Raw genomic sequence first — 25666 nt, 5'->3', positions numbered from 1 at the left:
GTAACTCTTTCACCTCGGATTCCCCGCCCCCAGCTGATCTCCTTTACCTGTTCCTTATTTGTCCTGGTTACCAGGCCCTGCCCTTCCTGGTTGACCTCTTGGACACACACTAATTGGTAGTGTCCTTGTTGAAATGTGGGTTTATTGACCTCTCACAGGGCTCAGACATACTGTCACGGAGCAGAATTGGTTTATCCTTCTCTTGTAGCTCTTTTCCTAGTGCCTCCAAAGAGGACATCAACTGTTCTTGCCTCATTAAGTGTGCAGACAACAGACTGTGTTTTTTTGTTTTTGTTTTTTATCTATGCTGTTTGGCTGGATCTCTCCCATTCTGTGCTTTTGTCATCAGCCTTTGGGGAAGGTGAAGGCTATCCTCCCACGCCCCCAGTTTTCTCTCACAACTTCTGACACATTTATTATTGTTTCTGGGTTATTTTCTGGTTATTTCTCATCCTTCAGCCTTCTACTGTTTTTAGAGTTTGCTACCTGCTGAATAGAATAGCATGTAAATCACTTGGTTTCTAGTCTTCATTCTGGGCTTGAGGAGGCTCCCCTAGACCAGCATTTTAGGATTTGATGAATCCATCTTTTTACCTAGTAGTAAAGTGATTGCATCCCAGTTCTTACAGGTAACTGACCAGTCGTGAATCCTTAGCCAAAGTATGTATCCCAGCAAGGCTTTTGTTTTCATATTTTGGAAATGAGATATTACATGAGATAATCTATAAGATCCTTTTCAGCCCGGGTAGGCATTTTGTGCTTTCATAAATGTCCATCATATGCTGCCTTTCTCCTTACGTGCCTGTGTTACCATGTCAATGTGAAGGATTCCTTCCCCTCCCCTTAAGGAGGTACAGCTTTTTGTCTGTTTCATTTTATTGAAAACTTTCATTGTCTTGGATTTTGTATTGGTTTTTATATGTCTCCAGAAAAGATTGCGGTAGTGGAATCAGAAGTAAGGCGGCCTTCTGGTTCATGTTTCGAAACTCTCGTCTTTGTAGGGTCATCAAGACTCCTGAGATAGCAAACTTGGCCTTGCTTGGCTTTGGAGATATCTTTGCCCTGCTGTTTGACAACCGCTACCTGTACATCATGGACTTGCGGACCGAGAGCCTGATTAGCCGCTGGCCCCTGCCAGAGTACCGGAAATCAAAGAGAGGCTCGAGCTTCCTGGCGGGCGAAGCGTCCTGGCTCAATGGACTGGATGGGCACAATGACACGGGCCTGGTCTTCGCCACCAGCATGCCCGACCACAGTATTCATCTGGTGTTGTGGAAGGAGCACGGCTGACGCCACGCGCTGGCCGCCGCCGACTGTGGGTGCCGGGGCTGCGGGGTTTCAGTGCGACCTCTGGCAGCCGACTGCATGAACCAAAGCTCTCACCTAACGGTATCGTCGCGCAGTGCACAATCATTTATCTGTGTTTGCCAGGGGGCCAGGGCTCGGGGCGGGGGAGGGCTTGTTTTCTTGACACACAGCACAGCATGCTAACGGGGTACACCATTGACTTCATTTGTACTTAGTTACGTTGGTCAGTATAAGAGGGTGCATTGAGGGTTCATCTTTCTTGAATATTGGTTTTCAGTAAAGAAAGTTAAATGGTTCATTAACCTGCTAATTGGTTGCCTATATATAAAAACACATCAGTCTATTATTAAAGCTTTTACCATCGCCTTTTTTTCTTTTGAAGTTGAAGCAAAGGTGCTATGATGTTCCAGCAACTTCTCTCACATGGGGCTTAGCTTTTATAACAGTCAGTGTTACAAAGACCACGGAGTCCCGTGACATTCATAAACTCTCCACCAAATACCAGTTCTAAAGAAGGTCTGTCTTCCAGGACAAAGCAAGTTCTATAAATTGATTGTTCACAACACAGTCTAAACCCTAGTACTTGGCAGAGTCAAGGTTGGCCATGTCTGAGATATAAGGGATTTCTGTAGTTTTTGTTTCTGCACGGAGCGAGCTGGGCCTCGGTCCCTGCTGCCGGGGTGAGTGCACAAGGGGGATGTGATGTAGTAGAAAGAGCACGGAGCCTGAAGATTGAAGACCAGCTCTGTTACCCAGGGTCCCTGCAGCCTCGGTTTATCACTTCCCTGGGCCCCTTTTTCCCTGTCTGTATAGTCAGGTGTTAAGCTAAGTGTTTTCTAAACTTTGGGTCCTGCGTCTGCTGACAGGTGGGCAAAAGTTGATAATTCAATTTTGTCCCAATTCATTATTTCTTTTGAGTTGAAGAAAATATTGAAATGAAATCATTGGTACAAAGTTAGTATCTATAAGCAAACCAGATACATGAAAAGGATAGATAAAGGGGGAATGTAGAAAATATAACAGATTCCACCTAGAAAAATGTTAGCGAGTGGATGAAATGCTAAGGGGAATCATGGTTCTTTAGGCAGAAAGGGCGGTCTTACAAAGAGAGACACCTGAACTTGATTTTTCTTGCTCCTTTGCCTCTAGCCTGATGTGTGGCTTCAGGCAGATTAACTTTCTATCCCTGGACCCTCATTTTCTCCATATTAAAATGGAGGAATTGCCCTAGATTAGGGTTCACAAGCTCAGATGCCCAAGGCAGCCATGCACATGACATAAATGATTGAAGCGTGTTGGGCAGGGTTGTGCTGAATCATGAAAGGCCTATCTAATGGGGCAGTTACTCAGCTCTAAGTGTTAGGTAGAGGTGAGCCCAGTGGTGGCACGTCTTAGGATTTTTTCAGGAGGAAGTGGAAATCAGATTTTTGCTTGAAATCTCCTGATTTTTAAAATGTTGACAGCTAATTGAGGATAGTTTAAAATACAGTGAGCTAAGCAAAGTTGGTCTATGAGCTGCCAGTTTGTATCCTCCACCCTCTCATTCTTGTGAAGTTATGTATTTCTGAGATCGGCAATGGGGATATTTGAACATTAATTGTCATAAACATTAGGGAGAGACTAGAGGGAGCTAGCCCCAGGACACTTCAGCTATTTACAGGAAATGAGGGGGCATATTTCATCTGCACACAACAGAAAAGTAGTTGAAGATGAACACACAAACTGAAACCCAGTTGTAGCCTCTGCCTGGGAGTATGAGTGACTCATTCTCGCTGGTGTGAATATAAAGCATACCCACTTCGCAGGTGGGCAGAGGGCTTGCTGGCAGAGCTGAGGAGGAAGCCAACCCTGGTGGGGACCCAGCTGTCCAGAATCCACAGGAGCACCAAGCCTGATGGGGGACCTCTGAATGCCATGAAGTTAATACTCTAGGGGATTGGTGGTTAGTTTTCAGGATAGGTGTAGGGGGCTCCTAGGGGAATAGGCAAGAATACTGTCTTCTCCGTCCCCAGTCCATCTCATGCTAAGTTGTGTGCGTGAGCTCCGCTTGGTCTTCTAAGAAATGGAACCAGAACTGCAGCTGGAGTCTGTTTTGCAGGAGCCTCAGGAGACATGGGCAGTGATGAAGGTGGATGCCTCCTCCTCTTCCTCTGACCTGAACAGATACCTGAGGTCACTGATCTGATGACCATCCCTACTCCCACCTCACTTCCAGATACATCCAGCAGTTTTCACAGGGAAAGTCGTTATAGTTGTTTGTGGAAAAGGTATTTTTGAAAATGACAAACCTGGAACTTGTATGGCACGTCCTATTTCAGTTTTCACTGGGTACCGAAGTTACCTCCGGGTGGTGGCTTCCTGCACCCAATTTGACAGCAGTGAGGCCGTGGTTGCAGTGAGTCTTCTCACAGAGGCCTTCGTTTCGCCCGGGCATTTTATTTAATTGCTTTATAGATGCTGAGTTTATTCATACAAGTGCCAGCTTTTTAAATTTTTTTTTTAAATTTTTATTTATTTATGATAGTCACAGAGAGAGAGAGAGAGAGAGAGAGAGGCAGAGACACAGGCAGCGGGAGAAGCAGGCTCCATGCACCGGGAGCCCGACGTGGGATTCGATCCCGGGTCTCCAGGATCGCGCCCTGGGCCAAAGGCAGGCGCTAAACCGCTGCACCACCCAGGGATCCCAAGTGCCAGCTTTTTAAAAAATGAAACACTAACACATCCTTAAAAAAATGAAGTGGAGGGTCAGTGAGAGAAGTAGTTAGGGGATAGCTAAGCTGAGTGATGTAGTCCCCTTCCACGCTCAGGGGCCATGCCCGCTGACTTCTGCTTCTTTAGCTCAGACAGGAGGAAATTGCCTTTTCTTCCTTTTTTTTTTTTTTTTTTTTGGTGAACATTCTCATTCTCAAAAAATTCATAAAGTCATGAGCAGATAACTCCTTATCTTTTTTTTTTTTTTTTCTTTTTTAATGAGCATTGGATTTCTTGAGTGAGGATATGTGGTGGAGGTAAAGGGCTGGCTCCTCTCTGCTTAGGCTCGTAAGGGGCACAGAAACAACTTCAGGCTCCAGGGTGAGGATGGGGGGTCTGGGAAAGCTGAGTAGTAGGAGGTTGTAACATTCCAAAGGGAGCTAATTTCCTCCAGCCCCATTACTTGAAGTAGTAAGTCAAATTTGTCAAAACTGGCCCTAAACTGACCTTTAGACCAATCGGAGAAATAGGAAGAAAGACTTGAAGGGTTGAGGCTAAACTGAAAAGTTGCACAGGAGAGGTACCCAGGTTTGGATAGCTTCTCATTAGTGGAAGGTAGGGGAATATTGCTATTAAATTTTAAGGATTGTACTTCATTTTTCATAGTTTAAAAAAAAAAAAAGATCATTCTGGCCATTGCAGACACATAGTAAAGCATGAGTGAGGATTATGTAATCATTCTAGTGTGTAATCACTAGAATCACTCAGGAGAGTGATTACTGCTCTGCATTTATAAAACATCTTAGGGAGAAAAATATTTTTGAAAACAGTATTATTTTAGACACGAAGAAGTTTGTTAGGTTAGGCATTTTAATGTAATAGAAGTAGCTAAGGATGATGGAGCAGGGCTTTATTTACAACATTGCTTTGGCCAAACCCAGCCAGCCCCCTGAAGCTGTGTGCCCTGGCTTCTTGGGAACCTGGAGGTGAATCTTCGCTATAACTACCAGTCTCTGGGCCTCCTCCTCTGCGCCTCTTGCAGGCCGAGGTGGCCTGCAAGTGCCTTTCTCAGCAGGAAGTGTGCAGAATCAGATCAATGCTCTAGGATGCAGGCCGTGGCAGGGCACATGGTCACCCTTGCCTTTAGGGACACAGTCTTTCGGGGTGGGGAAGTTCTTTAGGTCTGGCCCTTTGACACAGACTTCCTACCTGGTTATGCTGGTGCTTGCTAAGGTATTTTTAAGACAACCAAGACCCCCTTGAGAATTATGCAGTCCCCGGCTAGAGCGTCTGATGGAAAGAGCAGTTAGCATTTTTTATAGAACTGCCCACTAGCCATCTTTGATATTGTCTCATCAGAGGTTCCTTTGTGACTACTCTAGGAAAGTGAGGGGTTTTTCCAGAATACATCCTCCAGCAGAGTCCTGGATAGTCTTTGCACCACTCCCTAATCACGCTCAATGCTCATGCTCAGTGCCGATGAATGTTTGCTGTCAAGTTGTTTCGATGTGTTTCCCGTCTTCCCTATCGGGGAGCTGTAGTTGCTTAGTATCACAGTCCTGAGGAGTGTAACCCCACTGGATTATTGCAGTTGAAAGAACCCAGCTACTACTGCTCTTCATGAATGTGCTCAGATAAAAATGTCTTTGCATATTTAAACCGGGAAAATTATTAATTCAGATGACTGATGCTCACATATTGTGTCCTTGTATTCACATTGTGAACAGACATTTTACTAATTGAGGTTTAGTACTCTTGATGAGAACGCTCAGGTTTGAAAAAGACTGGTCTCACCAACATCTATGGCAGTGTGGTAAAAAAAAAAATGTATAAACTCTTGTTTCACTAATTTGATGTATGTTGTGATCTAAGGAAAAGAGATGAAGTCTATCTGAAGGGCTTGTGGGGTGGGGGGGAAGGGATTGCTTAAGCAGATAGTGCAGCGAACGTGGGACAAGAAGTCTCTAAGACGAGAAGGTATTTTCATGCATCATGGAAGCATTCTTCTACCACGGGTGATTGTGCTAACTATAAATCATCGGTATCTATACATTAAGGCAGGTTCTCTCAATTAGGCAACATTTGGTTAGTCAAGTCCAAGTTATTGTTTGTACTTGAAAGTAATAAAGCTGCATTTCCTTAAAAATAACTTTTGTAGTAACTTCTCACCTTCTTTCCCCCAACAAATTCGGATGGATCTTTGCGAGAGCAATTGCATTTTAAAATGTGTTTTTAGAAATGAAACTGCCTCTTGTGTCATCTGAAGTGGCTTGTGCGTTTACTGTTTTTGCATGTTCTAGATTGTAACCCCAACATTGCAGCGGTTTTTGAATGAGATCCAAGAGGAAAACAGTACATTGAAAAGTCAAATGCAAGGAAGGAATTTGGGCGACCTTCATGAGTAGATTGGGGGGGTGTGTGTTGTACCATTAATGCAGCTTCCAGATCTTGGGATTGTCTTCCTTCCTCCGCTACTCAGCCCATCCCCTAGTTGGTTCATTCTTTTTAACTTGAAAGCGTAGGACTCCTTGTCGTTCACCAAACGTGGTCCTGTACCTTTGATCCCCAGCAACACTGTCCTAGGGCAGAATGTCACTTCTGTTACACAGGAGTGAATCGAGGCTGGGTAAGTGGCTGATTGCTTGGAGCAGTAGTGAGTGGTGGGGAGGAGGCTGGGGCCCAGAGTGTTAGCCTTCACAGACCCAGATCCTAGATTCCCCCCTTTTCCCTCCCCCTTTGCCCTTGTGTGGGCCTCCGAAGCTGTTGGCACTCTGCGTCCGGGGCATCTCGCCAACCACTTCTTTGAGCACATGGCTTCCCTGTTGAAACAACCTCGCTGACTTTCTATTACCAGCAGGGTGTGTCTAGCCTAGATTTTTTTTTTTTTTTTTTAGCCTAGATTTATTAAGCTATCCATAATGGAGTCCCAATCATCTCTCCAAACGGTTCTTGCTCTTTTCCTGACTGCACTTTGGTCTTCTCCCATCCGCCTGGAAAAGCCCCCGTGATCCTTTTCTCCCACTCCCAGAGTCAGCCTTTAGGATCCCACTGGCCTCCCACTGTCTTCAGAGCCTCAGCTGGCCACCCTCCCTGACTCAGCCTGACTCCACCTTTTTGCCTAGGGTAGTGAGTTGGGCAATCTTGTTGGCAGTTCATCACATGTTGTACCTTTTGCAGTTGGCAAGCCATTAACTTTCACCCTTGATCCATAACATTTTTCAAAATTCTGCCCAGCAACACTGTTTATAAGGTTGAATTATTACATGAGACTCGGTGCTTGGGAAGATATTTTAATAAGCTCCGCGGATCTTAGGGGCTACATTAACTGGAAGAAACATAACTTTTGAGAGTATCGGTGCATGGAAGCAAAAGAAAGGCCAGTGACACACAGCCCTTGCTCTTAGACTGCCCTGTTGTGCCAGAGCCTATAAACATCTAAGTTGTTCTGAGAACATTTGGGCGGAATGTTTGATGATCATTCCGTGATTAGACATGGGTAGTCCTTGCCAGTGGGATGTTCCTGTCCTTTGCATTTGAACCACATGTTCTGCTCTCATTGTGGTAAAGATAATATAACAGTAAGACATTTATGGAGAAAATTCCCCAGAGCTCCTATATCATAATTTTTAATGGTCTCTTCTAATCCTTAGGCACATAAGTATAGATTTATATGATTACAAATCATTGCATTTTATTGTAAAAAATGTGCTTTAAGTATTTTCAGTTACCTTAGTACTTTGTAGTATTCTTTTATTATTATGATTTGATAACCCATTCCTCTTTTGGTGGATAATTAGGTAGCTTCCAGTTTTGCTTCTAGACAATGCTACAGAGAACTTCTCTGTGCATATTTTCTTAGAACAAACTCCTGGTAGAAGACGCATCGGTAAAAGCAAAGAATTCTTTCTGAACATTTTTTGTCATGGGGAAGAGTGCATAAAGCACCCAGTTCATTGAACAGTTAGAGTGAACACCCGTCTAAGGACTGTCAAAATCAAGAAAGATCATTTCTGGCTCCCCAGAGACCTCCTCTGTGTCAAGGAAGGAACATTTCATGACTTTTGCATCATATTTCTCCTACGGCCTTCCAAATGAGTTAAAGGGATTTATGTTGTCACCTTGCTGGATTAAATAACAATGTTTCACATCATCAGCTTTGAGTGTTTTTTTTAATTAACTATGAGATACATTTATTATTATATATCCATCAGTGTGGCTTTTTAATACCACTTGAAACATGCTTATCAGTTTTCCAGAGCTGCTTATTTGATACACATTACTGCAAAGCCATTAGAAATTACTTAGGTATTTGGTTAAAAAATAAGCAATAAATCATACTGTCCATGTGAATCAACTCTTGTTGGACAAAGAATTTAACAGTATTTATCTGCTAATTCCTACGTTAACTGGAAAGCATCACAGAGGTATTGCCATAATTATATTTTATATTGACGTAACCTACGTAGTTTGTAGGATTTTATAGAGTCATTTTTGTAGCAATTAGTTTAATGGGAAGGTTGGTTACTTTAATTATGTTTACCAATTTAGTAGGTATAAGGGCATCATAAGGTTGCTTTAATTGACATTTTTTGTCTTTATATGAAGACAGGAAACAGATTTTTTTACGTGTGATTGTATTTGAATTCTGTCTGCATCTTTCACCCTTTTATTATACTTTCAAATATTTACTTGGGAAACATTTGAGATGAATTAAGGTCAGAAATAAAATTTCATTAATCTAGGCATAACTAACTTAGAAATAATAATTAAAGCAAACCTATCAACAATTACTATTAACATCCCAGTGGTTAATGTGATAGGCCACAAATAGACATTCTCTCTTAAAGTAGGTGTGGTAAGACCCAGACCTGCTGAAGAGAGCTGATCAGTGCTGGATATAAAGTAGAGCTGTGTTTTTAATTTAATATTTTCCTAATGCAGGTGTATCACAAGTGATCAGTAGTATTTCGAGGAAAATATGGACAATCCTGAACCAAGTTTTTCTTCCAGAATTAACCATGTTTAAACCCAAGAGGCAACCAAGTGCAGATACTAGTGTTTTATTTTTGCTCCTGCAGAGCCCGGGAGGTGGTGGTCTGGTGTGCTTCTGTATCTCAAGCCTTGGGTTCAGAGTCGATTTTTCCTCTGAGAGTTTTAGGAAAGCAGACATTCCTGAGTTTGGTAGTTCAGCAGATTTAGCCGCATAAGGCAACTCTTGAGCTATTTGATCATCAGGCTTTAAGGGCCCAACGCTCGAACTCTGAGGCAGGATCAGAAAAACAAACACTCATGAAGGCCGCATGTCAGGAAGAAAAAAATGGAGAGGTAGGAGTAACAAACGGAGCATTATTTTCATTTCTCCTTCCTGCCACCCCCTACGAGACTCTGTCTGGAGAACAGGAAGTCTGTCATTCACTGTGCTCTTAAGACTGGTGCAAAGTAAGCTGCACGCGGGGTGCCTGGGCCCATGGGTGAGTGCGCTTGGGGCTTTGGGTTGGTCTGCAGGGACTTCCTCTCGCTGAAAGCTCTCAACCTGCGCGCCTTCCAGCATCAGGATTACCTGGGACTTGTTGGAAATGCAAATGACTGGGCCCCACCCCGAGGCGAGCGGCTCCAGCTCAGGCCCCCTGGCGGTGACGGTGCGGCCCCTGGAGCTGGAGAACCGCCGCCAGCTGGCCTGTTCTGCCACCTACTGGGATTTGTGGGGCTGGCATCTGGCAACAAGCCGAGTCCGGATGCTCATTCTAGTAAGAAGGGTTTTGCCCTTACGCCGCTCTGAGCCTGTCCCAGTCCCCTTGTGCTGTTTCCAGTTACTGTAGGGCGTGTCCTGTCAGGAAACCAGCAGGCAGTCTGTGGACACCTGCCTTCGTTGTTTCAGGGATGCCTTTAATTTTGCGCCGAAATTGCTTTTATCACACACTGGAATAATGAACAGCTAGCAGATAGCGCTAGGAAGAATAATACAGGGGGAAACGCAGACGTGTACATGGAGAAACAGCTAAAACGGTCTACAATGTTCTTCAAACTGTGTGGTTTAAACACGCAGAACCAGAAAATGAAATAACGCCGAAAGGGTAAGAGTCGTTCTCTTTTGGGGATGAGATTATGGGTAAATATTTTCTATATCCTTTTTTTTTGTTGTTGTATTTTCTAAGTTTTCTACCATGAGTATGAATTGGTTTTAAGAATGATATTTTGAATCCTTTTGGTTATGTAATACAGCTGCAAACCTCATTTAGCTCAAATGCCTTCTTTTGAGAGATGTGTATGAGGTCCCCATCCCAGGCGTGGTGCTGGGGCCTGCGGATACAGAGCTGAAGTGTGTATGGTCCCTGCTTCCTGGAGCTCACGGTTCCCGGGTGGCATCCACACAAAACCCCAGAGGTGTGACGAAGGGAACACACATCAGGGAGAAGCTCTACTCAGGGGTCATAACCCCGGTTTCCCAGGGGAAGGAACTCTCCCTACAGCTCACAAGAGAATTCTAGATCCAGGTTCCCCGTGAATTACCAGTTGTCAGCTGGTTCTGGGATACGCGTACTGGGCTGGATTGTGTTAGTCCTAGGGGGTCTCTGTAGGACCATGTAAGACGGTGCTAGAATTTGAAGACAAAATCATTAAAAATTGAAATTCAACACAAGAAGAGCAGGTGGTTGTTGGCGGAGGCATAGTTTTTCAGTCTCTCCAAATTACCTGTAAAAACCACCCCTCGGTAGCAGAACCAAAAACCCAGAGGATACTTGAAACAGAAGCAGATCACAAATGAGCCCCAGAATCCAAGCGGGTGGAGCAAACCAAACACTTCCACGAGATTAGCATTTTCATAGGAGGAAAAGGAAGGAACAGGCTAGTTTATGATGAGCCCAAGACAGGCAACGGGTGATGACTGAAGAAGGGCAGCTGATCTAAAAACGTCAGCCGAAGCCGGGAGAAGTAGAAGTTTTGTCCTCTCCCAACAGCGGGTTCGTGTGAGGGCCTGCAGGAAGAGCACCTGAAAGGGCTGGAGCAGGGCAGCCCTGTAGGCTCATGAGACTGCCTGCTTTCTTCTAGGACAGGACCCCACACTAAAAGCAGAATTGAGCAGGACAGAGACCAAAGAGACTGCGTTCCTCTTGAGTCTTTGTCGGCAATGTGGGAACGTGCAAGACGCTACCAGAATTTGGAGACAAGGAAAGAAAGAGATGGCCAGGACCCAAGAAAGAATAAGGGCAGAGGCAGGAAGCACCAGAAGGCAAGCTCCACACAAAAGCAACGGAAGAGGGGGCTCTGTGAAGGCTGAAAATCTTTCCTGAGCGTACCTTAATCCAAAAAGCCGGGAAGGATCATTTCACAATCAAAGAAACCATAGAAAAGGATCAAGGCCAAATTCCACCTGAAGTCATGAACAGAAAAGGGACCCAGAGGAAGCAGAGTAACGTCCCAATAGACAATGGAAGCAACCGGGAGACAGAGACCAAAATGATAACAGATTTTATTTATCTATCTATCTATCTATCTATCTATCTATTTATTTATTTATTTATTTATATTTCATTTATTAGAAACAGAGAGAGAGGCACAGACACAGGCAGAAACAGACTCCATGCAGGGTGTCTGACGTGGGACTCGATCCCGGGACTCCAGGATCATGCCCTGGGCTGAAGGCGGCACTAAACCACTGGGCCATCAGGGCCACCCTGACAACAGATTTAAAAACGAAAATACATCAAGCACATGAAATAAGACGAGAGAGGGACGCCTGGGGGGGCTCAGCGATCGAGCATCTGCTGTCGGCTCAGGCCGTGACCCCGGGTCCCGGGATCGCGTCCCACGTTGGGCTCCCCGCATAGAGCCTGCTGCTCCCTCTGCCTGGGTCTCTGCCTCTCTCTGGGTCTCTCATGAATAAATAAAATTAAAAAAAAATAAGATGAGAGAATTGCATACATTGAAAACGAGAGGAAGATTTCAGAAAAGAATGAGAAATTCTTTGAGAAGTGGAGACTGGGGCGCCCGGGGTGTGTGAAGTAGATGGAGCCTCTCGAGCTCCATGCCCTGTGTCGCTGCGCCCGACCTTGGGCCTCGGCTGCAGAGTCCTTCACAAGCCGGCCTTCTGCCCGACGGCCTCGCCCCAGCGTGGGACCCGGCAACTGCGCCCCAGCTCAGCGCCCCAAGGCCCCCCAAACAAGGCACGCCCGCTGGGGTGACGGCGGCCAGAGCCGCGCTGCTCACCGTCGCCGGCCGGGGGGGACAGCCCGAGCGGGCACCGGCAGACGGACGGATGGACAGACGGGGACGGACAGTCAGCGGAGCATAGATCGCCGTGGACGTGAGGTCCTCCCGCGTGCCGTGGCTCGTGTGAACCTGGGGAGCACGCGCTGGGTGGTCCCCCTCGTGCCACAGGCGCAGGAAGTGGGGTGGAGGTCCTCGGGGCTTGGGGTGAGCAGAATGGGGGGGGTTCCTGCGCCACGGGGGGCTTTCCGCTCGGTGATGAAGGATGTGAGAAATAGGTCGTGGTGACGGTTGCACAAGTACGTGGGTGTGATCAACGCCTCCCAGCGCCCTGGAACGGTTAGAGCGGCAGGTTTTCCCTCTGTACCTAACCACAGGAGCCATAGTGCGAGACTGGGTCATTGCAAGTAAGGGCAAAACCGGCAGGAAAGGCATTTAGTTCTTTTTTTAACTTTCTTTTTTTGTAAAGACAAGCTGCGTAATCGGGGCACTTGGGAGCACAGGGGAAGAGTCGACGTGCAAAGGCACGGACGCCGGCCGTGGTGCTCTGAAAAGCGATCCAGGAGAATGGGCCCGGGTGGGCGAGAGTCTTGGGAGGACGCTGCCCGGGTGTCGTGGCCGTGGCAAGGGGGCCAGCAAGCGGAGGCGCCCCCGTGGGCGGACCGCGGGGGTGGGCAGAGGAGGAAGCCGTGGGCCCGTGGGCCCGAGCGAGGGAACGCAGCGGGGGTGTGGGGACGCGGCATCCCGGGCTCACGGCCCCGCTGCTGGGCCTGCGGACGGGCTGGCGGGCCCGGAGGTGTCTGTTCCCCGGTGCGGCCGCCAACAGGTTCGCCCCCGTCACGAGGGGCGTGAAAACATCCCTGTTTGCGCTGTAGTTCTCTGTGCCCTGCTTGCTTTTTATTTAAATTTTATTCGTCCCCAGTGCCTTGGCCGTCCCGCGTGTCAGCAGCACGCGCTGGGCCTTGGGCTCCAGGGCGGCCGTGGCCCCGGGCCTTGCCTTGTGCTGCTGCTGCTGCTCCTCCTCCTCCTCCTCCTCCTCCTCCTCCTCCATCTCCATGGCGAGGTGCTCAGGTGGCTACTCAGTGTGGCCTCTGAGCCCCACGGGGCTGCCCAGACCAGGGCCGAGGGCAGGCGCTGCTCTGGGGAGTGGGGTGCGCTGAGCCCGCGACTGTCCAGGGCGCCCCTGATCTCCCGGCTTCAACTCCACCTTCCTGCGTGGGCTTTGTCCCAGTCCCGGTTTGTCCTTAAAGTCACAGCAAGTGGCAGCGTGGGAGGAGCCGGTCTCTCTGGCTCCATTTCCTTTTTCCTCTCGTTGGGGCTCCTGGCTCCCCGACCCCCGGCCCCGCGTGGCCTGCCCGCGCGGCTGCGTTCTCACGGGAAAAGGCGGCAGTGGTCACCCCAGGACAACACGGCCGCAGTAGGCAGCCTCGCAGCCTGAGCCCCCTGCTCCTCCAGCAGCAGCCCCCCCCCCCCGCAGGTACGCCCTCCCCTCCCCTCCCCTTCCCCCCTCCCGGGTGCAGACTTCAGGCCTCTGCTGGTGTGTCCTCTTGCAAGCTCAACTGTGTCCTTCCATTTCGTTAAAGGAGGAGACGTCCCCATCCTAATGCGTCTGCTTCAAAACCCTTAATAGTCTTTGAAGAGTCGTCTAGGTCTGAAAATCCGGTTCTGAATGGTTTGGGGTTTTTTTGGGGAGATGCCTGGTGGCTCAGCAGGTGAGCGCCTGCCTTCGGCCCGGGGCGTGACCCAGGGGTCCCGGGATCGAGCCTCGCATTGGGCTCCCCGCCTCTGAGAGGGAGGCCGAGACCCAGGCCAAGGGGGAAGCAGGCTCCCAGCGGGGAGCCCGATGCGGGACTCGATCCCAGGACCCCGGGGTCACGCCCTGGGCAGAGGGCAGATGCTCACCCGCTGAGCCACCAGGCGCTCAGTCGAACGCTTTGGAACTGTGTCCACTGAGTCAGCCCTTCCTGAGCGTGAGCGGCTGGCAGTCCCCGGTTGTGAGTGGCGGGGTCGGCCCGCGTGGAGGGTGAGGGAAGGACCGCAGGCCGCGGTTGCAGGCCGCCAGGTACTATGACCTCGCTTTTCTGGCTGCCACACGGCTCCGCGGCAGCTCCCCTAGTTTGTAGAGGGCGGGAGAGTCACCGGCGTCATCCGCATTGGTCATTGGGCCGCTGGCGGCCTGGCCCCTGCAGGCCCTCGGGTGGGTCCAGTGAATGAGCCAAGGTCGCACTCCCAGCGGCCCCCCCCAGGACGCCCGCCTCCCCGACACGCGGGCCTGTACTGCCCCCTGGTGGGAGCTGAGGCTCGCCGCGGGGCCCGGGTGCCCAGTTCCTGCCCTGGAAGCTGGAACCACCGGAGTCCAGGCTCCAGGCTGGGGCGGTGGCTCCTAAAACCCAGCATCGTGCGGCTGGACAGAGATCTTATCAGGAACAGAAGGGTCGGAGCCAATTTCAGAATGAATCTGACAACCGATTTACTTATTTTTAATTTTTTTTTTAGATTTTTATCTGTTTATTCATGATAGACACGGGGTGGGGGGGCGGGCAGAGACACAGGCAGAGGGAGAAGCAGGCTCCACGCTGGGAGCCCAACATGGGACGCGATCCCAGGTCTCCAGGGATGCCCAGACAACCAATTAAAAAAAAAAAAAAGAGGGCAGCCCGGGTGGCTCAGCAGTTTAGCCCCCGCCTTTGGCTCAGGGTGTGACCCTGGAGACCCGGGATCGGGATCGAGTCCCACATGGGCTCCCTGCATGGAGCCTGCTTCTCCCTCTGCCTGTGTCTCTGCCTCTCTCTCTCTCTCTCTCTCTCTGTGTCTCTCATGAATAGATAAATTCTTTAAAAAAAAAAAAAAAGAAGAAGAAGAACAGAGATTCGTGGGCGCCCTCCCCGTGAGTCGGGGAAGCCGGGGAAGGTGCAAACGCGGGGCGCCCTCCGCTTGCCTCTGGGCTTTGCGGCGAGTGGGTGTCGGGTGAGGCTGCCCCGGAGGAAGCAGCGCGGGGACGTGTCGGGAAGGGCAGCCGTGGCCCTGACTGTCCGCGTCGCCCGGGAGGTCGCCGGGCTCTCGGGCTCTCAGTTCCCCGACCTGTAAGATGGGGCCAGTGGCACTCTCTCGTGGCGCCGGCCCGAGGTCAGGTGGCGCTGGTTACAGTGCGTGTCGCAGCCTCAGTCGGCAGGCGGGTCGTGCTGCTGCCGGGACGCCACAGACCCAGGGCGCGAGGGCGTCCCCTGCCATCAGCCCAGTGGGACGCTGTGGCACCCCAGCGAGGGCGTCAGAAAGGTGTCACGGCAGGTGCCCAGCAAATGGTTCTCGACGGAGGAGTGACGCCCTCCCGTCCGGTCCCGCGGATGGGACTGTTGGCTGGTTGTGCCGGTTCGGGGGCGCCCGTGTGCACACGAGTGTGTCGTCCTACGTCCTCTAAGGGTCCCAGACACGTGTCGCTCCCCGCCCAGCAGCCCTGACTCTGCTGCCGCGGCTCCCGTGCTCCCGGGAGTGCTCCGCCGCGGCGCCCGGGCCAGGAGCACCACCCTGGGGGCCTCGGTTCAAACCCAGACCTGGCCGGGCCTGCTTCGGGAGGCCGCTCATCCCCTCGGAGCCTCGGTTTCCCCGTTTGGGACACGAGGGAGCTGTTCCCCAGCACGGATCTGCGCTGATGTGTTAGGACCCTGCACGCCTGGGACCCAGGAGCGCGCCAGTCACTCGTCGTCATGCTGCCGTCGCGGCCGTGGTCGTTACTGACCGTACATTGTTCTGTCATAGAACAGAGTGACCTGAACATCTGCACGGTGACCTTGAGCCGTTCCAGTCGCAGGTCCCTGTGAAAACTGCTGCAATTAACATCTTTGTCGACACGACTCTTCGCTTCGTTGGAGAATTTCCTCAGGAAACGGGGTGGTTCCGACCGCGTCCTGTGGGCGACGGGAAGGAGCGTGGCCCGGCCCGCGTTGGCGTCCTGCGTGGGCCAGAGACGGGGAAGGCCGGAACCGCCGGCCACGTGCCCACCGCCGCGTAGAAGGCGATGCCACCGTTAAGCAGAGCAGGGATTGCGGAGCTAAGCTTACGGGCCCAGTGTTGGGGTCCCCGCCGTGACTCCGGGTCGTGAGGTCAAGCCCCGTGTTGGGCCCCCGGCTGGAGCCTACGTGGAAAAACAGAAACAAGGACGATTCCTTGTGGCCAAAAAGTGGAAAGAAGCCAGACGTCAGCTGGTGACCCAGCCAGGGGTGGCGTGACCGCCAGGGACGAGCCCCGTGAGCTGTGGCAAGCAGGGAGCACGCGTGAACCGCGAGCGTCAGGCCGAGCGCGGGGTCGGACTCGGGGGGCGCACCGCACGGCTCCGTGGACGGGGAGGGTGGGATCAGGCAAATCCGTGGAGGCGACACAGTTCGTGGCACCGGGTGGGGGGCGACGGGAGCGAGGTGGCCGCGGGCCGATGGACTTGGAGCTAGACCGGGCTGGTGGGCGTGCGGCCTTGCGAACCCACAGAGCCCAGCGGATCGTACGCTTTATGGGATTTTTAGGAATATTTCATTTATTGATTTATTTGAGAGAGTGAAAGAGTGAGAGAGAGCGTGAGCGGGGCGAGGGCCCGGGGGGCAGCAGGCGCCCCTGGAGCAGGGAGCCCACCCGGACCCAGGGCTCCATTGCGGGCCCAGGGCCACGACCCGAGCCGGGCCGGACGCCTCAGCGACAGCCCCAGGCGCCCCCGAACCGCCCGTTAGGGGGAGTGACCGTTACGGTCTGTGGGTCACATTTCCGTAGAAGAAGGAGGAGGAGCCTCTGCGCCCACGGGATCCCTTACTGCTTGGGACACGCGGAGTGCCGGGCGACACGTAGCACGCGGCATCTCGGTGGACGTGCTGCCTCCCGCTGTGGGGTTGCCCTGGGGTTGCAGGCGCCGGGGCCCCGGGAGGGTGGGCGGCTCGATGGGTGGAGCTGGGGGCTGATCGCGGTGCGTGGGGTGAGGGCGGGGCTGGGGGTCAGAGGGCCGGGGCTCCCCCCAGTCCACGCAGGCCCGCCGGGCATCGCGGGTGTCGGGAGGCGGGCTCGTGCGTTCCCTGTGGCCGGGCCGGGCGCCTGGCCGCGGAGGACGCAGCCTGTGCACGCGTGGACAGGCCGCCCGTGGACGGGGTCTCCGAGGCCCGTCCGGCCCGGGCCAGTGCCTTGTAGCGGGCGGCAGTGTTGCAGCCGCTCCTCGCGGGCCACTCGCGCTCCCCACGGCGCCCTGCTGCCGTCCCCCTCGCAGCCCCTGCCCGGCAGCCGCTCCGCACCCAGCGCTGTCCCCTGGTGGCTCCAGGCGTCCTCGCTGGCGTCCGCGCCGTGGTCCTGCCGACCCGCAGGAGCTGCCCCGAAGAGCCCCGCGTGTGCTGGCCCGGTGACTGTCCACACGCTCGTCCCTTTTAATGCTCGCGGGAATCGTGCCATGAAAGCCGGACGGTACGTCTCCTTCACGCGGAGGAACCGCCTGGCGAGGTCGGGAAATTCGCCCAGAGTCCCTCAACCCGGTGAGAAGAAACAGGCCTTGCCGGCGGCGCGGCTCGTGGCTTGCCCTCTCCGGGCCTCCCTCCGCCGGCGCCTCGGGTCACCTCGGGTCACACGTGCCGTTTACTACTGTCCTCAGCCTTGGCCTGTGGGCCCTAGACGGCAAGTCGTCGCCCAGACGTCGGGGTGGTGACCCTGCTGCCCGTGTGGGGTCCGCTCGCACCCGGCCCCTCCTGGGACCCGACCAGGCCGCGGGGACCCGGCCTGGACCCGGGAACGCACACGCCGGCTGTGTCCTCGCCCTGTGGATGGGACGCTGGCCGTCTCTCCCGGGAGGGCGGCAAGGGGCAGGTCGTGCCTCCTCGGGGACCTGCGGTGTGTCCTGAGGCCACGAGAGCCCGGGCTGCTGCCTGCCAGCTCGAGAGAGCCCCTCGGAAGGCCGCCCCGTGGACCGCCTGCAACCGGCGCTCTGGCAGTACCGAGGCCGCTGGGCCTGGGGGGTGGAGGCACCGCAGTGGGGGGGTGGAGGCACCGTGGGGGGGGTGGAGGCACCGTGGGGGGTGGAGGCACCGTGGGGGTGTGGAGGCACCGCGGTGGGGGGGGATGGAGGCACCGTGGGGGGGGTGGAGGCACCGTGGGGGTGTGGAGGCACCGTGGGGGGGGTGGAGGCACCGCGGTGGGGGGGTGGGGGGGATGGAGGCACGTGCCAGCTAGCCGGATTTTGGTAAAGCCCAGAGGAGGCTTCGTCGTAGCGGCAGCAGGACCGGGTGGTCGGGAGGCCAGCCTGGCACTTACCGGCTCTGACCTCCGTCGCCGCCACTTACTGACTCTGCGGCCTTGGGGCCAGTTTCTGAACTGCTGTGAAGCTCGGCGCCTCCGTTGTCCCGAGCGGGCGCCGCCTCGTTACAGGGACAGAAAGAGACGATGCAACCCCCGCCCCGCCCCGCCCCGGGCCTGCGCCCCATGCGCGACGCTAACCGCGAGCAGTGGCCGGTACTGGAAAAAGCGTACTAGACGCTGGCGGCCTGCGCAGGGGTCCTGCCTGACGCCGATGCTGTCACCGATGCTGTCACGGGGGGCGGAGGAAGTTCTCCTGAAGCCCAGGCGGGAGCGGTGGCTTCCCTGGTGGGCAGGGCCGGCCCAGGCGTCCCGTCCCTGTCCCCGTCCGGTCCCGTCCCGTCCTCCGGGTGAGCGCAGGTGGGCCCGGCCCCAGCCCCCAGGGCCCCGGGCGGAGCGGCCAGGACAGGCTGCCTCCCGCCCCCTGGGTCCCCGCAGCCAACGAGCCGCATCTACAGGTCAGAAAGCCTTTCCCGGGATGAGCCCCGCGGCTGAGCGCACCAGTGCCCGCGGCGGAGGATGGGCCTCAGCTGGAATTCCCTCGAGCCCTTGCAGTTTCCAGGCACAGGTCCCCCGGGGGGGCGGGGGGCGCGTGGCCCCGGGGCCTGATTTCTCTGCCTTCCCTGCCTTGGCGACATCCGCGCCTGTCGCCCGTGAGCCTGTCATGGATTCCTGCAGGTGGCGGGCGGGGTGTCCTCCTACCGTCGTCGGCGCGGGGGTTGCCCCTCGTTCGGCTGTTGTCTATGATGCTGCCGACCCGTAGGACAGACTTTTAAAACAACTTTTGGAAGTGCGTCGTGACGACGAATTCCTAGAGGGACCGGAGGTGGGTAGGTCCCCTGGGCCCCGAGGTCTTGGGAAAGAGCACACGGATCTCGAGCCCAGGCGGCGTCTCCTGCTCCGGAATGGGAGGGACAGACGCTGTGCCGACGGGACACAGGACAGTTTGCTGAGCCAGGCATAGAATTTTCTGGAAGGGGCTAGACTTTTCCATGACAACGTCGCCAGCTGATGCCCCAGTCTTCCGACCGCTTCCTCCGGCTGCCTCCCCGGCGTCCACCGCTGTGGACTCCCGCGGCCCAATGCCACGCGGCCTGCTGTCCCCCCCGGCTCCACAGCACCGCACCCCGTGTCTCCTGGGGGCGGGTCCCCGAAAGCAGGCAAGGTCTGACGTATTCCTTGGACTCAGGACTTGATAAAATACAGGACTCGGGGCACAGGTGGGCGCCCCGTTGCTGCCCCGGGGTGAGCCGCTGACCCTCAGGTTGTCGCTGAGCCTGAGAACTGGGACTCGACAGGCGAGGGGCCCCGACAAGGACCCCGGAAGGAGCCCCACGAGGGCTGGCCCTCCCGAGACTGACGGGGGCTTCCCTGGGGCCCGAGTTCCCTGTGGGGAGCGGCCCGGGGCCCCCAGGGTGGCGGTGGGGCCCAGACCCCGGGTGAACGCGGCCATGGGAGCCTGAGGCCCAGGAGCGGGAGCGGCCGACGGTCCTCATCCTCGGCGCGGGAGCACCGGGAGCACTAGGAGCACCGGGAGCACCGGCCCCACACGTCCCGGCCGCTGCGGGTAGGGGAGCAGGGAGCGGGGAGGGGTCGCACCGTGGGCACTGTTTGGCCAGGCGGGGGCCAGTGGGTTGGGGGGCAGATCAGGACCTCCTCTCGGACTGGTTTTTAAAGATTTATTTATTTATTAGAGAGAGAGACAGAGAGAAGGGGAGAGGAAGGGGGAAGGAGAGCGACGGAGGGGGAGAGAAGCAGAGTCCCCTCCAAGCAGAGCCCGCATCCCTCTGTCCCGGGCCCTGAGACCCTGACCCGAGCCCCAGGTGGCAGCTCAGCGACAGCCCCAGGCGCCCCGTCCTGCCCCCTCTGCCTCTCTCTCTCTCCTGCACCCCTCCTCCTCCCCCATCACCCGGGCACCGCCAGCAGGGCGCCCTCCCTCCTGGGCTCTCCCTTGCTGCCTCCTTGCCCCCTTTCAGGCCTCACGTCGCATGACCCCCCCCCCCCCGCCCAGTCTATCCTGTCGCTGGCGTGTTTTCTTCTTAGCAGTGCCATTTCCTGAGATCCTCCCCTCCTGACCCCCTCACCAGCAAGTAGGCTCCAGGGGCGCCGGGGCTTAGCGGCTGAGCGCCTGCCTTGGGCCCAGGCTGTGACCCCAGATCCCGGGATTGAGGGAGCCCGACTTCTCCCTCTGCCTGTGTGTGTCTCTCTCTCTTGCTGGGTCTCATGAATAAATAAATAAAATCTTTAAAAAAAGAAAGAAGGATGATCCCTGGTGGCTCAGCGGTTTAGCGCCTGCCTTGGACCCAGGACGTGATCCTGGGGTCCCGGGATCGAGTCCCACATCGGGCTCCCGGTGTGGAGCCTGCTGCTCCCTCTGCCTGTGTCTCTGCCCCTCTCTCTCTCTCTCTCTCTCTCTGTGTCTCTCATGAATGAATGAATAAATAAAAAATAAAAAAATAAATAAATCTAGAAAGAAACAAAGAAAAGAAAAAAAAGAAAAGAAAAGAAAAGAGGCTTCGTTCTCAGGGGTCGCACCAGGGGCGCTGGGGGCGGAGGACCGTGAGGCACGTGGAGGGGCCCCTCCAGGATCCCCGGCGGAGCTGCCCCGGTGGGGCCTCCTGCAGGCCTCTCGTCATCTTTCATCCCACGGGGGCTGCTCCACACCCAGCAGTGGGGGACGCCCTGGCCTGTGTGCCCCGTGGTTCTGGCCCGCCCTGCCCGGCTCTGCGGGGAGCCCCGGACGGAGGGTGGGAGCTCCTGGAGGGCCTCTAGGTCCGGGAGCTGAGGCTTGGAGAGGGCTGATGGGAGGCCACCGCCACCCGCTGGCTCCCCCGCAGCCCCGGGAGCGCACTGGGCTCGGCGTTCTCTCCACCCGGGCCCAGGCCCGGCATGTCGGGCTGTTCCAGGCCTCGGCCTGTGGATGGCGGGGGCCTGGGGGCAGGGCCGTGGCACCCTGGGTCAAGGTCCCCCGCCGCCCAGGCCGCAGCTCAGGGGCCGCATCCGCCTGGCCGCGGGCTCTGCACTCAGGGTGGCCGCCGGGTGGGGGGCTCCCGGCTGGGTGTGCGGCCAAGGCTCCGTGGGCACCCCACTGGGCCCTGTGCTCTCGGGGACAGAGGGGGCTGTGTGCGCCCCGCCAAGACACCTCCTCCCTCCCCGACCCCCGAGCCTCTGCCCTTGGGCCTCGGACTGCGACCCAGGCCCCGCCAGCTCCAGCGCTCCAGAGGGCAGGGCAGCGGCCGGGCCGGCCTCCCGAGTTCCGCGACCTTCCACGGGTGTCTCTGCTTTCCGGGAAAGCATCTGAATTTGTCTCCGGTGCAACCACCCAGGACGAGCCTGAAGCCTCAGTCGGAGTCCCGCCGACCACTCTGTCCTGAGCCAGCTCCCCGCTTGGCTCTGGGGGTTCCTGTAGGCTCAGAGGCCCCGGCAGCTGGGTGAGCACGCCCCTAGATTCTTCTCTGAGCCAACCCCACGTTGCATACGGGGGTCAAACATTAACTCCTTAATGCCGTAGGATCGGACGTGTCCCCCACGCACAGGGCAGAGACTGTCAGCGGAGCAGGCTTTGCAGGAGGCATAAATCTCTCAGATCACGGCCGAAGGGACTGACACTGGCTTAGGGGAATGCCATCTGCAGGTTTCAAAAAAAAAAAAAAAACTAAAATTTTAAAAAAGTGAATCACACGTGGTCCCAGCTCCCAAGGACTTTAGATAAACCCTTTCACTCCTCTGAGCTCACTTCTGCACAGTGGGGTCGGCGGTCCCTGTGGAAGCTTGCTAGAGTTAGGAAGTGAGGGGATACCTCGTTGGATTTGAATTTCAGATAAATAGTGAGTAGTATTTTAGCATAAGTGTGTCCCGTGCAATACTTGGCACATACTAATATTATTCATTATTTAAATTTGAATTTAACCTGCGTCTTGTATTTTATCCAGCAACCCTACCCTGTGCAGAGTAGTCCAGGAATTGTTTAGGGACAGAAGGAATAATATGTGAATTAATAATGTATGAAAGTGGGATCCCTGGGTGGCACAGCGGTTTGGCGCCTGCCTTTGGCCCAGGGCGCGATCCTGGAGACCCGGGATCGAATCCCACATCGGGCTCCCGGTGCATGGAGCCTGCTTTTCCCTCTGCCTGTGTCTCTGCCTCTCTCTCTCTCTGTAACTATCATAAATAAATAAAAATTTAAAAACAAACAAACAAACAAACAAAATACTTTAAAAAAAATAATGTATGAAAGTGCTTTACAGCTGATACAAAGTTCTGTGTCAGCAAGGAGGGCTCGGATCGCAGTGCTTGGACGGGAAAGGGTCTCTCGCGGGCCTGCGGGTCTCTGCTCCCCGTGGAGCTCCAGCACACCAGGGGCGCCCCGCTGCTGCGGCCCGGACCAACACTTTGAATCCAGGGCAGTGAATCCCAAACCAACAGGACAGAGCAGGTGCGACAAAGCCCCGAGGGTCTGGAGCTACAGGAGAGTCCAGACAGGCCCCGGCGGCTGCGGTGAGCCCCGCGGTTTCTGGCCACGTCTGCCGTCCTGCCTGAGCCACTTGGGCTCCCCCGGAAGGGCTGGGGTGCTGGCGGCCCGCTGCTGCCCGCTCCCGTCCGGGGTGGCTGGGCCCAAGGCCACGCGGGGCTCAGGGCAGGGCAAGGGCTGGCCGGGCCCTCCACTCCCCACGGTGCAGGCCACCCGTCCTCCAGCCCGGAGGTACGCCTGGGAGCTCCGCGGCCCACACCAGCTCCGCGGCCCACACCAGCTCCGCGGCCCTCACCAGCTCCGCGGCCCACACCAGCTCCGAAGCCCTCACCAGCTCCAGGGCCTGCACCGGCTCCGGGGCCTGCACAGTCGCACCAGCCTCCAGTCATCACGATGCTACTCGGCCCGGCCGCCGTGCTTCCCGGTTCTCTCCAGTGTGCTCGGCGCCTCGGTGTCCTTTACGTCGCCCTCCCTGACTTTGACGTCCCTCCACCATCTGCTGCCCGCGCGGCCACCTGGCCTACAGCAGGTCCCGGGCAGGCCGTGGGGGTGGCGGGGAGGTCCAGGTGCAGGAGCCCGAGTGTGGCCGCGGAGTGTGGCCTTCCCGAGGCCCAGGTGGGGAGCCTGACGGCACCTCCGTCTTCTGGGAGGACCCGGGAGCCTATTTCTGCAGGGAGCGTCCCCGGCGCCTCATCGGGGCTTCACAGACCAGAACCTTCCACCACCGTGGTTAGGTTAGCACGGCTGGCATTAGTTATTTCACAACGGTGACCTATGACCCCGAGCCCTCCTCCTCCCTGTGCTCACAGGGAGTGGCCACAGGCCCCAGGGAGGGGGGGCAGGCGACTCTCCCGTCCTTGGTGTTCCCGACGGCCAGCCTCAGTGACCCCTTGATACCCGTCGTCACCACCGGGGAATCAGTCTTGTGTCTCCCTCCCCCTCGCCCCACACCCAAGCCCAGAGCAAGTCCTGACCGGCCGTGTGTAAGGTCCACCCTGGCTGTGCCTCTGGGCCAGTCCGTCGGCCGCCGGTCGCACAGCCTTCTCACGGCCCGTGCTCCTGCCCCCCGCCCAGGGTGCCCCCCCCCCCCCCCGCGCTCTCCCCGGACCTCCTGTTGCTCGTAGAAGACCCCACGGCCGCCAGGGCAGCTCTGCAGAGCGGGTCCTGCCTCATCCAGCTCCTTCTCCCCGGCGGCCGCGCTGCTCAGCTCTCCTTCCAGCTCCTTCTGGCCTCCGAGGCCCGCACTTGCTGCTCCGTCTGTTTTCTGCACAGCCAGCGGCTTCCTTTGGTTTCAGGTGGAAGGTCCATCCTCGGAGAGGCCCGCCCCGCCCTGCCCACCCCGAGGGGCCGCATCCACGTATTCTGTGTCCCAGCACCTGTTGATCCCCTTTGTGCCGCTTGTTACTCATCTGTGAATATCTTGCTTATTTTCCCATTTATTCGCTATCTCACTTGCTATCTTGTTGGTTAAAGATCTTATTTATATATCTGAGAGGGAGAGAGAGAGCGAGCGAGCGCGGGGGGAGAGGCAGGCTCCCCGCTGAGCAGGGAGCCCACGCGGGGCTCGACCCCAGGACCCTGAGACCATGACCCGAGCCCAAGGCAGACGCGTCACCGTCGGAGCCCCCGGGCGCCCCCCACGTGCTGTCGTGTAAGCTTCGTGAGCACCGGGTACTGTCGGGTGTGTCTTGTTCACTAGGGTGTCTCTAGATCAGTGTTTACTACATTTCTGGTGAGTGCAGGAAGGAACCCGCGCTTTGCAATGACAGACGCGCAGACAGGTTGATTCTCACCGGGGCCTGGAAGCGGTGAGGCCAAGCCCGCAGGACTTTTCCCGCTGGACCATTTCGCCGTGAGGGGAGACAGACGCAGCCCCGGAGCCCAGCCGGGCTGAGTCATAGACACTGACACGGGACTGGAAGGCAGCACGGCCCGCGCGTGGCTACGGGTTCCATCCAGTTCCAAACTTGGGGCCGCACCGGAGGCGTCGCACACACCCAGTACACACCCAGTACACACCCAGTACACACCCAGCGATCGTAAGGCAGGTGCAGTGACTGAGAAAGGGAATCAGACCCACCGGCCTGAGCGCAGGCTGGATCCCCCAGGACCCTCTCCAGAGCCCGTCTACCTTAGGGGACGGGAAGGAGGGGAAGACGTTGTTTCTAGCTCCCTTACAACGCGGCCTCCTTTGGAAGCCTTTGCCCTTCCTGAGGTCCTGGCTGCTGCGTGAGGGCAGACTCCGGTTATTGCCTGGAGCGTTGATAAGAAGCCGGCAGGAGGGCATCATTTCAGTGACTCCAGGAGGAAAGCGCCCGGCCAGAGACCCTCTGGACATGAAGAGCCCTGGGCCGGGAGTCAGAGGGCAGTGCCGTGGATGGGAGGGCCCTGGGGTTCCGGCCAGGACACTCGGGGTGCCTGCTGCCTCTCAGCTGCCCTCTGGAATGACGTGGTCTGATGGTGGCCCGAGGGTCAGAGGGTGCGGATCCGATCCCGGCTCTGTAACGAACGTGCAGGGAGGGCCCGTCAAAGGCCTTTTCCTCCTCTAGATCTTGGCTTATTGTCTGTGCGATGCCAGGGTTGCAGGCCTGATTCCTGAGCCCCTTCCCGTCTCATATTTGCTCTTGCTGCTCCTGTGAAACGTCTGCTCCTCCAGGACCGAGCTTCCTTACATCC

At 55.7% G+C, this 25666-nt stretch overlaps 1 protein-coding gene and 1 long non-coding RNA gene across 5 annotated transcripts in view; one reads left to right on the top strand and one right to left on the bottom strand.

Annotated features, from left to right (window-relative positions):
- The window catches only part of FBXW2 (F-box and WD repeat domain containing 2), a 51714-nt gene that overhangs the window by 22284 nt on the left and 3764 nt on the right, over positions 1-25666 (top strand). For 2 of the 4 annotated variants that reach the window (XM_072842570.1, XM_072842568.1), the window contains exon 8: positions 1002-6148. The exons of 1 other annotated variant lie outside the window; for it this stretch is intronic. In XM_072842570.1, the coding sequence (XP_072698671.1) occupies positions 1002-1290 (289 nt within the window). In that variant the 3' untranslated portion in view covers positions 1291-6148. Of the gene's footprint in view, positions 1-1001; positions 6149-25666 lie in introns of those variants that run through there. One more of the 4 variants, XR_012038552.1, reaches the window with a different exon arrangement.
- On the bottom strand, positions 4249-10411 carry LOC140641959 (uncharacterized). Its single transcript, XR_012038555.1, has 2 exons — positions 10230-10411; positions 4249-9259 (listed from the first exon to the last, which is right to left on the bottom strand). It is a non-coding gene; the product is annotated as an uncharacterized lncRNA (long non-coding RNA).

This window comes from Canis lupus, chromosome 10, assembly GCF_048164855.1.
Source record: "Canis lupus baileyi chromosome 10, mCanLup2.hap1, whole genome shotgun sequence".
Classification (NCBI taxonomy): Eukaryota; Metazoa; Chordata; class Mammalia; order Carnivora; family Canidae; genus Canis; species Canis lupus.
Note: the sequence above shows the minus strand (reverse complement) of the source record. Positions and strands in the feature narration are given on the sequence as shown.